The sequence below is a fragment of the Acartia tonsa genome, chromosome 1 (genome assembly GCF_053477335.1).
Source record: "Acartia tonsa isolate MP-2025a chromosome 1, ASM5347733v1, whole genome shotgun sequence".
In the NCBI taxonomy this organism is placed as follows: Eukaryota; Metazoa; Arthropoda; class Copepoda; order Calanoida; family Acartiidae; genus Acartia; species Acartia tonsa.
This window is the reverse complement of record NC_137260.1, coordinates 55761995-55773545: the sequence shown is the minus strand read 5'-3', so window position 1 is coordinate 55773545 and position 11551 is coordinate 55761995. Positions and strand designations below refer to the sequence as shown.

The window sequence follows — 11551 nt, the reverse complement described above, 5'->3', positions numbered from 1 at the left end:
TTGAATACAACTTTTCAGTTTTTAAAAAGAAAATTTGTAAAACATAAATTGATCTTAAATGTCATATTTATTCACAATACCTGCTTAAAATCAAATTTGATTTGCAATTTGTATTACCGTTTCATTTGTTTTTCTGGGAATAGTCCCTTTCGTGGCAACGCCCTTTAAGGGGCGATTCGTCGTATTTTTAAAATAGCTTTTGATAGGTTATTTTAGGTTAAGTTAGGTTATATTGGGTTAGGTAATTGCCCCACAGGGTTAGGCAATTGACCCCGCAGGGGCTAGAAATAGGAGAAAAGCTACTGTGAAAAAAACCAAGAATCGCCCCTTAAGGAGCGTTGCCACGAAAGGGACTATACCCGCTTTTCTTTTTGGATGCTCTTTATTGAAAACTTGTTATTACTGCGCTGATTATGGACACAAACGATCTTATGATTCAAACATATATCTTATAATATTTAAATGATCTAAATAAAACATCATATTGTTATTTATTGCCCTTTCATTCTTAGATTTTTTTTAAAGATGACATTTTGACACTCATACATACCTATAGGATATACCTAAAAATTTCATAAAACCCAATTGTGTTTGCCATCCAAACTTGCATAGGAGCTTTAAATATTCATAATTTAACTATTTTGATAAATTGTTTTGTACTATCAATAGTAAATCTTTGACATAACTTCAACCATCCATCTGACACTACGTTATTTAATCCATACACATCTCTTGTACTTATCGTATTATTATGAAAACTTAAAAACATAATTTTCTCAAAACTATGTTGTAAATACCTTTTAATTAATTTCATTGTTTAATATTAAATCCATATTGCTTGATTACCTCTTATTTTTGTGCTACGTATGAGCAAAATTGTAAATGTTTTGTATTGTTTTGTATTTTGAATATTTTAATATCAAATACAGCTCTTGTGAAAGATAGGAGCAAATAATTTAAATATTTAGTTTTTTTTTCAATAGAAATTTACTTTTTATCTTTATAAATATGTATAAAGTATTTCTATTCATCCAAAGTAGGACCACAGGGATAGGGCAAAAGAAGATTAGAAATATTTTTCCATATGCTATTTATTTATGATGTATTCTTCGGTTCTTTCACACAAAGGGCAGCGGTAACCCTTGGTTTCCTTACTTTAAAAATAAAATGAATATGTAGGGGAGGTTGGGTAGTTTTGCCTGTGCCTAACACCTGCAGGGTCTAAACCTGCGGTGCCCTCTTCATGAGAGGCTACCCAGTATAACCCAGGCTAACCTGACAATTTTTTGGCAAGTAATCTCTATAATTCACTAAATAATACGTTTCTGTTAGTTATCTCATTTAATTAAATAGAAGACGTATTTTCGACATTTTAATGGTTACATATCGCATAGTATCAAAGACAGCTTTCAGCGGATATTAAAAAGAAATATTATGAGAATAAAACCAGGTTTGGCTAAAAAAAACTGTTATCAATTTTATGATTTTTATTTTAATATTTGTGGAAAATTGTCTGTAATACACATGATTTTTCAGAATGGCTGAAATTCTGATATAGTCTATCGGATATTAATCGGTTTCGAAGCCATACTGCAAAACTCATCACAAATAAGGGGAAGATACTTTATTTTCAAAAATCGTTGACCTATCCCTGTAGTTCGGACTTAAACCATGAAAAGAAGAGGAGTAAAAAGTTTTGAAAACTTTTTCGAAAAAGATTTATAGAAAACTAGCCATAAATTTCAAATTTCAATACAACTACACTTGAAAATTTTCAATTGAGAAATTTAAGTTTTCCAAACTAATCTGATGAGAAATTTGAATATAGCGTGTTTAATTTCATACGCCTATCTGAGTTAAGTACACCAATGGGTAATTGTGTATTAGTATAGATCTTTATATATACTGATGTATTGGATATATAATTTACACAAATATGCTATTAAAAATAAATAAATCGAGATGTTTTACGATTATAATACATATACACAGAATGATTTAATTAAAATTATGATCATTTTTACTAAAAAAGGATTTACAGAGCTTTAACGTTTTTGTAACAATTATAAATATCGGCAAAGCAACGAAACAAATCAACAAGACGTTGACTTATTTTTTTACATCTATGGCAGTGATGGATAAATTTTTGCAGTATGCATTAACTAGACGGTTTGGGCATTAAACAAAAATCAAATTACATTAAACACCCTGATTCGTTTGATGCTGGTATAGAAAATTTACTAGAACTTATGCATTGAATATTTGGATTAAAATACAAATAGTATTATTTAAATTTTTATTAATTATTTTATTTATTTTTTTTATTAATTGATTTGTTAATTATGCACAAAAATATTATTTTAATAAACTTTTTAGATATAATTTTTAGATATAATTCAAACATTGTTATTTGTTCTTGATAAAAAAACAATAATCCATTTATGTACATAACTTTATTGTGAGGGGAATTTTAGTTGAAAATTTAATTTAATTGATTTTTGAATTTAATCAAGATTTTTTTATGAATTAAGTTATTGCGTGTAAGTCTTAGTCGATTGTAATTACTGTTCGGATATTTTTTAGTGATATTAATTTAAGTTTTTTATTACCTAATTCGTATTTCTTTTTGTGATATCAATTTAAGCTTTTTTATTAATTCTGGGCAATCATACATATATCAAGGCCCATATATAAGACTACTTTATACTAAAAACATATTCAAAATAATTCTCTGTAAGAGATAAAATTAGAAGAAAAAATCGAAAAATAATTGAATTTTTATATTTTTCTTACAAATATTTAAATTACTATAATGATAAATTTTATATACTTTAAATAAATGCATAAATTTTATATATTATAGGTGCGCAGCTGTTCATAAAAAAGAGAGAATTTTTTAAATGCATCCATTTTTTTTAGGGGGGGGGGATTAAAAACCTAAATTCTGGTGTATGAAATGTTGTAAACTCATCTAATATGTAAAAACTAGAGGCTTCGAACTATTTGGGTTACATAGATTTGTTTATAAATTTATCATTACCCTTTCCCCCCCCCCCCTTCGAGTTCTTGCATAAATGTTGTTAGCCTTTCATTGCTGCACTACTTAAAAGAAAATTTTTAAATTCTATTAAAAGATGAACATTTTATTTCTCTTCTTTTTTAGTTTGTTGTATAGAGTGTAGGAATTGTTGAGTTTTATTCTGAAGAGCATAGTTTCTACGTCCAGTTAGGGAGCGAACTTCATGTAATGAACTCAGCACTCTCTGAAAAACATGGACAATTATGACTATAATTAACACAGCTAAAAAAACTATTTGTTTGACTTGATATGGAAATAATATTAAAGAGAATATTAATTCTTGGAATTTTTAAAAATTCTTTTCAGTCAAAATATGAAGAAAAAAAACATTTATAATCAGACAGTAAGACAGAGCAGTGCTCAATATTTACTTCACATATTTTGATCTGTTTGACTAAAGAATGGCATTTGATGTATAATATAAAGGTTGATATACTGACTAAGAGGGTCTCTGTGAAACATTTGCAACTACACATTTATTTCCCAAGACCTTTAAGAAGCTTTACTGTAAAGGAGAATCATATCGGCCCAGCGGCTAACGAGATCTTAAGAAACAGACACACATCCTGTTATTTTCATATAGAGATAGTAAATAATAACTGCCTGTAAACACAGAATATCTTGATTAAATGGATCATCTGGAGTCTGAGGCAACATCAGTGGCTTCTTTCTTTTCTTCTTAATAATTAAAATTACTTTTTAAAAACTTAATTTTAGTAAGAAGAACAATTACAGCTATGAATGTATTTAGAATATACGAGGATATTATGACAAGAAAAAAATTGTCGTCATTTTAGGTTGCTATTTCCCCTGTCAATTATAGGCCAGTTCTTTCATCCAGTAGGAGGCGATGGGGTGTAGTTTGGGGGGGGGGAGGATAGGTGAGATCGGTATTTTGCCCGCTACAAGTTTTACTTTATTAGAGAACATAATAATCTGGTGTAATTCATTATTACATCCGAATTTAAGTTTTGGCAGTCATTTATAGATTGAACAGATGACTAAAAAACAATATGAAATTTAAAAAGATAAGAATGATTTGTTGTGTAGGAAAGAGGAATTAAAATATTTGTCAAAAAAGGGCGAAGAAAGCTTTGGATATGTCTTTTTTCTTTCTTATTTGTTTGTATCTATCAATAAAATGTACTACTAAATGATAAAATAATAATATTTTCGTGGTACTACAAGGATTAGATGTTTCCTCATAATAAAATAATTAATTTAGTATTGCTTTCTTAGATCTTAAACACTCATATTATTTCCCTTTGTCTCTTCTGAATAGATTTTTACAAGGATAAGTAGCGTAGCTATTCTTTTATTTATTTTGTCTGCAAGAATTTCTCCAAATGTGTTGCACATAATTGTCCAGTAAAAGCAGTAATTTGAAACATATTTGTAGGTTAAAAGCAAAGATTGACGTTCGATGTCTCACTAATGGTTAACATTATGCAGCTGTAGCCTCCAAAAGGTTTTAAATCTAACTGCAGACACCAATTTCTTTTATTAATTAGCAGCCTTTGACAACTGCTGAACATTTATTTAAACTATCCTCAAATCTATTTTGAATTTAATGGCAAACTATGCTGCCAATGGACGAATTCATCCTTTTGATTTAAAATATTTTATACTTTTAAGAAATGAAATATCTTTAACAAAATAAAGGATTATAAAACTATTCTTCATTCTTGTAAAAACAGGATTTGAAAACATTAGACATATTTCGGGATTAACCACAGTGCAGAGAGAGAAAGGACATTGAGATTAAAATTATTCTACAATCCTTATTTCTACCCAATAATTACCATCAACAAAAGATCAAATTTAGCACATAAAAATTTGAATAAGGGGGAATATTTTTTCATCCATTGTGCTGTCCCTTTATCCTTGATTTTTGTGGTTTTAAAGATTATATTTCAATATATTCTTTGCTTAAAAACTTATCTTTTAGTTTTTAAAATATTTAATTTAGTAAGTGTAATGCTACTTAGAAGATAAAATTATTTTTAAGTTAGCTAACGATGAGAGAACATAAGTTATAGGAAAGGTTTCATATGTAGAAAAGGAGAGAGATTGATAAAACCATGATTTACTACATTTATATGCAGCTGGGCTACACTAGCAAGAGAACTAAAAAATGGTGAAGAATACATAGGTTGCTTTGATAGATCAAAGTCCACTACAGATATTTAATTAAGAAAAATGGTTACAAAAGACCTTTTACCTTTTTAGAAGAAGATTTTTTGATCAAATCTAGTGGAGATTTTACCTTCACTTGCTCCTTAACCCTATACTTGTCTTTTTCAACTTCCTAAGCAAATAAGTTCAAAGATTTTCCAATAGGTTACAATGTATTTTATATACATGTGTTTAGCTAACATAAGATGGCATAAATAAGTATGACTACTAATTACAAATGATGTAGCTGGCTGAAGCTTAGATGAAATAATCAGGATGCTGCCATTTTAACAACTAGCAAAACCATTGTACTGTGTTTTTGACAAAAGGGTGCGTATTTGTTAATTTTATTTATTTGAATTGGCAATATTTTTTTATTGCCAATTCATCAAATTACATCTTTATTAATGACATAAAAACCCTTTCAACAAATTGCATAATGAAAAAACTAATAGAATATTGATCTGTTTAAAATAAATATAAAAAGAATTGATTAGAGTAAAACAATAGAGGGGGAGGGGTTAAATTACTGTATGTCCCCTTTCCAAGGTCCCTGTACCGACTTTCAATTGGGTCTTGAATATCAACACAGTCAAGTCGATACAATAGAGCAGAAAGCAATTTGCTAATAGACGAAAAAGGTCCTCAACAGGAGGATCCAGGTAGTTGTCTGGACATACATCTATGCTATAAATTTATTTAAAAAGATATAAATTAAAAACCTAATTACCTCAGGTTGAACTATTTCTTGTTGTTTAATTTCCTCATCTTGGAAAGCCTCATTCAGTTGGGCTATGATGGCATCGAGACAGGTTTGAATCCCAATTTTACAATTTCCTTTGCTTAGCATGCGTTCACTCCTGTTTTAAGATTAATTCATGTTTTTAACAGTTTAAAACTTTGATACAGAAAAGCCTAAATCAGGTTCCCTAAAATTATTTCAAAGCACACAAAAAACATTTAATAAGTAACAAAGCAATCCAACTATTTTGTCATAAACAAACGACAATAAAAGATAGAAAGAACTATTCTGAAAATCTAAAAAAGCGCATATCATAATAAATAGTATAAAAAAGCTTGAATATTAAGAATTTGATTTTACACAGTTACATCTTTTGAATAGATAAGAGAATATCAAATCATAATACCTTGAGATAACGGATTGGAATATGAAAATAAATAGAATTAATTCTTATATTAGATTCTCTTACAATTTTAACTGTAGCTTTTGTTTATGTTATTAAGATTAAAATGATAATTGGAAATAATATATCTATACTTAATTTAACTCAACTATTAACAAGCATTAATTAAAGTACACAAAAAATATTTTAATGGAACTTTAAGTTTTTTTATGTATAAATATATTCTTAACTTCGATGATCATATCTCTTAGTTCCGATGTAGATATACTTTTCCTATTCCCTGCTAAACTTAATAATAATATTACTATATGTTTCAAGTAGAAATGCTAAATGTTGCTTACAATTTAAGCATTAATATCTTAAGTAGACTTTTGACTTCTTTTAGTAAATACAAGGTTGGAGAGGACTTGAAAATAACCATGGTTTATTTTCACGTTCTCTCATTTTATGGCTTAAAATCTTTCGTTACCTTTATTATATCTGGATTGGCTGGTTAAAAATAGGTAATTTTTTCATTCATTATTGTGGATGAACATCAATTTACCGTCTATAGTCTTATCCCTTTCGTTCCTAGAGTAAATGTCATTTTGTAGACATAAATGATGGCAATTGTATGTCAACATAATGATTCCAAGTTGAAGAGTATGTCTGCCTGCCTGGTAGCTTACCTCTGCCAGATATTATGTAGATTCTCTTCTTTTTAATATTTTCTACATGAATGGATCACTTTGTATTGGGTAAGCTATAATACTACGTCCCAAGTGGCAATTTTTCTTTTTTGGTGGGGGTTGTCCTTATATCCTTTGGCAAATTCTATTGGAAGGGGGAGGTGACTTGCAACAAAATAGTTTTTAACATTCCCTGGACCTACTAGAAGTTAAACTGTAAAGGAGAACTATATCGGTTCAGTGGTTAGCGAGATCCTTCCCACACACAGACACAGATATACTACTATTTTTTTCTATTTAAGAAGTAAGCTTTAAAACAAAAAATTCAAATGATTTGCTAACATCACATACCTACAATTAATAAAATCCCGATAAAAGTAGATAATGAAGCTCTTCTAATTAAAGATAATCCATTTGTGTACCTAACTATTAAAATGGAAAAAAGATGAAAATGTAAATGAAGGAATTCTCTTCTCTATATTATGAATGGGAAAAGGGAAAGAAAAATATGAATAAAAATGGAACAACGAAGTCAATAGGTTTAATGAATAGAGGCATACTATGAAATAATATTCCCAAGATGATATTTTAAAATTCAATTTAATTTGAATTGTCTGTCTATATTTTAAAGAAAAACTAAAATATTTTCATAATCAGATGTTAATAACACAAAAAGGGAGTATGCATTATTTTCTACTTAGAGACATCTTGTAAAGGGATCCAGTTCTCGTATACCCAACAGGTAAGCCACCCTTTGATTTAATGACATTTGTCAGTGGGTTTTATCAGTATATTGCATTTGACGTGCTCGTAGGAAATGACTACTCTTGTATGTTGGATTTTTAATATCTATAGTATAACGGGGTGAGTCTAAACACGAACCAAACTTCTTCTCAATAAAATGCATGTGTAACTATTTTTTCCTCTAGTACATAACTTTATTGTAATGTGAATAATTTATTCCATTTCCCTGGAATTTGAGTACACAAAAACAACACCATATTTTGCGAAATATCTCAAAAAACTTGACATTTAAAATTAGACAGATGTTTAAATTTTACTTTGTGTAGAAAGAAAATTTTTTTTGCTTCATAATATTTATCTATGAATATAAAATGCTTAATAAATGAAATCTTTAAAGGAAAAAAGAACAGTCAATCACTATGTAGTAAGACTTTTTTCTTGTTTAATCGTGCTATTTATTTCAAAATGTATTAAAGAATAAGGATCTGCTGCAGTTCACGGTAAAATATTGCTGGTAAGCAATATTTCCAAAAATCTATAAATTTTAAAGGCTGCTAGCTGCCAAACGGCTGAACGTACAGATCATACCCGCACACCATTTTAAGCGGCATAAGAAGGCCTACAAATAATCTGGAATAGCTAAGATCCAATTATGCACAGGGAAAGCTTTACTGAAGAAAAAACGCGTAAAATAGGTCTTTTTTTGCGCATTTCTCTGCACTGCGAGATAATTATGCATTATTGATTTATGGCTATTCCAGATTATTTGTAGGCCTTCTTATGCCGCTTTAAACAGTGTGCGGGCATGATCTGTACGTTCAGCCGTTTGGCAGCTAGCAGCCTTTAAAATTCATAAATTTTTGGAAATATTGCTTACCAGCAATATTTTACCGTGAACTGCAGTAGATCCAAGAATAAGAATGAAACAAAACATACTAACATACCCTATTTATAGAGTAGCGATGCTACGGGAAAATGTTAGAAGCACGCAAAAAGAGGTAAAGGTCACCAAATATAAAACTAATTTATAAAAAAAAATTTGATGTAAATATCATTTAGATAGATAGTACATTAAATTTTTAAAACAAAATATTAGGCTTCACCACCAAAACAAGCATATATTTTGAGGTTTTTAGACAAGAGAATATGTAAACTTTATTATAAGATAAAGCCCTAGTTACACCTATTCGAAAAAATGGTATATAATGAAGTTTGAAGAAAAATATCCATGACACGTGGCTACTTTTTAGAGAGTTTTTAAAAACATTTTTAAATTACTAGGTTGATAAAGTTAAAGATTATATTGTAAATGGAATAGTTTTTAATTATATCAATATCTAAATTTCTTTTTAATTAAATCTTAATGAATGGTTTTCTCTAAAAAAGCATGAATGTATTATCCTGTAATAATAGACTAAGGCATGTTCAAAGTTGTTCATATGATGTAGAGAATCACCCATCAGTTTCAACGCTTTACTTTGTCTCAAATCTTTTCTAAAATTAAAATTAAATTGATAAGAACAATCATGTCCTTAAATAGCCATGGTTTTAAAAAAATTTCAAATTTGAACTTTCGAACCATCAAGATAGAAAAAAGAAAGAAAAAAAGATAGAAAGACATACTTATCTGTACAAATTGTAAAAAGTTTTGCATCTTCTAAATTAGAAAAAAATGTTTAATTGTTAAAAATAGAAGAGAAGTTGTAAGATTAGCTCATTTACGTAAGTGTAGGAGAAATGACAATATAACATATAGGCGGTCAATAATAGTCTTAATGAAACAAATAACATAACTCACTTTCGTTCCCATTTCAAAAAAGCAAATCTAATATTACAATTTACACATTTACTGAACTTTAATTATAATATTTTTGTTGCTGCGATTGTTTATACATAATCAAACTGATAAGAATTTATTTTTATATTTTTTAAAACATCTACTTACCAAAAGCTAATTCAGGGTGACCAAGATTTAAATTTACCTATAAATCATCATAAAAATACAAAATTGGTTAGGGGGAAGAAGATATTATGGGCTTAATACAAAACTTTACCTAAGAATATAATATGTTACAGAGATACACAATATGACCTATTTTAAGTGAAGGATAAAATATTTTAAAATCTTACTAAAGCATCTAAAATGATTAAGGATGAAATTACCAAAGATCTCATAAGTATAGATTCAGGTTCCGGCATCCATGCTTCATCCCCATTTGGATCCGGCTTTTGCAGAATTTCCTCCAGGCACAGGGATGCCAACTCATACTCTCTTCTGAATATGACATTATTACAGTTTGGTACCCATGCTTTGTTTCTACCAACTAATAGTTGTATTAAAATTTTAAGACATACAAATGTATCATTGATCTAGAGGGATAATACAATTGCCGATAAATCAATGTACATCCACAATGATGATACACAAAATTACTTTTTCTGTAGGTTACAATTAGTGGTTCAATGGTTAATGAACCAAAGAATCAAAATTCTTTATTAGTCCCCAAAGTTGATAACACAACTATATCATAAAACTTTGAGAACTTTTGTATTAAACAGCACAATGTCCGCTCTATCCCAGAAATGCATAGACTACTAATGTGTGTTCCTATATTTGTTAAAAAGTACCACAGAATAACAAACCAAAGAACACAAAATTTAATAATGATACCTTTTAATATAAAATTTTGATCTTTCCCTAAGTTCATGTCTCCTCTCGTCTGGATTTATCTTGTACCTGGGCCTTAAAAATATAATTATCATTATTCCGACAAATATGATAGATGTCAGAGTTTAATATGATAGGCGAAACTGTGTCATTAACAATGCTATAAAAATGTATATGAGCTGCACCAAAGGCGAGTCATTTGGTTTTCGAGCAGATAGGGATCTTAATGGATAAGACAATGCATGTTAAATTTATGTATCACAAGCCTATACCCCCCCTCCCTCCCAAGTTTTTTATAATGAACAAAATTCCCCTTTTTGTAAAAATGTTAAGACACTGCTAGTTATTATAATCTAATAAAAGTCCCCAAAATTTTATAATTTGAATTTACAGTTAAATATCCTTTTCCTTCCATAAAAAAGGTTACGTCTGACAAATCATTTTATAAAAATCAATCATTTTAAGAAGTAGGTTTATTCATTACTAATATGAATATAACTTTTTTTTACTGCAGTTTGATATACTTACTTTTGTTTCATTGGTACTGAATGTATAACTAAATGGTAACTTAATTGTATTTTAATACAGTGTGTTTCTTCTAATAAAAATTAAAAGTATTATTCTATATGACCTTCTTATCCTCGATAGATAAATGCTTTATCAAAAAGAATCATGGCTGCATGAAATTATAAGAAAATGTTCAATAAGGCTGCCATAGAATCTAAAATAAGTGCCCTAAATCATTATTTTTCTAGTTGCTTGATTTTTAGAACTGAGCTGGATCTTTAATTCACAGCGATGCCAATGCCGATGCGTCTAGTGAGCCGATTTTGAAAGCGGCTCAACCAATAACGAAACACCACCCAACTCACTGGCATCGCAAAATGACTACTGCAACTGCGCCGTTGGGTGATTCCAAAGTGTTTCCCGGCTTACCCCACTGTCATATTGATTTAAAGTTCAGTGTTTTATTGGCAGAACTGGCAGTGGTATTGGCATCGGCAAATGCAGTGGGCAGCACTAAATGATTTAAAGATCTAGCTCTGCCAACAAAAAAATATTCCTAACAAAA

The 11551-nt window shown here is 29.2% G+C and overlaps 2 protein-coding genes across 2 annotated transcripts; both read right to left on the bottom strand.

Moving 5' to 3' along the window:
* Positions 1-3143: 3143 nt before the first annotated feature.
* Positions 3144-6105, bottom strand: LOC145328095 (uncharacterized). Its single transcript, XM_080171667.1, has 4 exons — positions 5985-6105; positions 5301-5387; positions 3683-3757; positions 3144-3263 (listed from the first exon to the last, which is right to left on the bottom strand). The coding sequence occupies exons 1-4, from the start codon at positions 6102-6104 to the stop codon at positions 3144-3146; spliced, it is 402 nt and encodes a 133-aa protein (XP_080027793.1). The 5' UTR covers position 6105.
* A 3055-nt stretch (positions 6106-9160) lies between these two features.
* LOC145328088 (uncharacterized) lies at positions 9161-11084 on the bottom strand. The gene is made up of 6 exons (XM_080171654.1): positions 11008-11084; positions 10483-10554; positions 9975-10086; positions 9757-9793; positions 9435-9468; positions 9161-9305 (listed from the first exon to the last, which is right to left on the bottom strand). Exons 1-6 carry the CDS (start codon positions 11016-11018, stop codon positions 9161-9163), a joined length of 411 nt encoding a protein of 136 aa, XP_080027780.1. The 5' UTR covers positions 11019-11084.
* Between the last annotated feature and the right edge of the window lie 467 nt (positions 11085-11551).

Bases quoted from the DNA above. Each gene is read 5' to 3' on its own strand.
- LOC145328095 (XM_080171667.1), bottom strand. From the start codon at position 6,104: ATGCTAAGCAAAGGAAATTGTAAAATTGGGATTCAAACCTGTCTCGAT. The intron at 3,758-5,300 runs GTAAAAGGTCTT...TTAATTATTAAG, and splicing joins AAAAATCTTCTTCTAAAAAG to AAGAAAAGAAAGAAGCCACT. The intron at 3,264-3,682 runs GCAGTTATTATT...CATGTTTTTCAG, and splicing joins AAGATATTCTGTGTTTACAG to AGAGTGCTGAGTTCATTACA.
- LOC145328088 (XM_080171654.1), bottom strand. The intron at 9,794-9,974 runs GTAATTTCATCC...GATGATTTATAG, and splicing joins CTATACTTATGAGATCTTTG to GTAAATTTAAATCTTGGTCA. The intron at 9,306-9,434 runs GTATGTCTTTCT...TTTTAATTTTAG, and splicing joins TTTACAATTTGTACAGATAA to AAAAGATTTGAGACAAAGTA.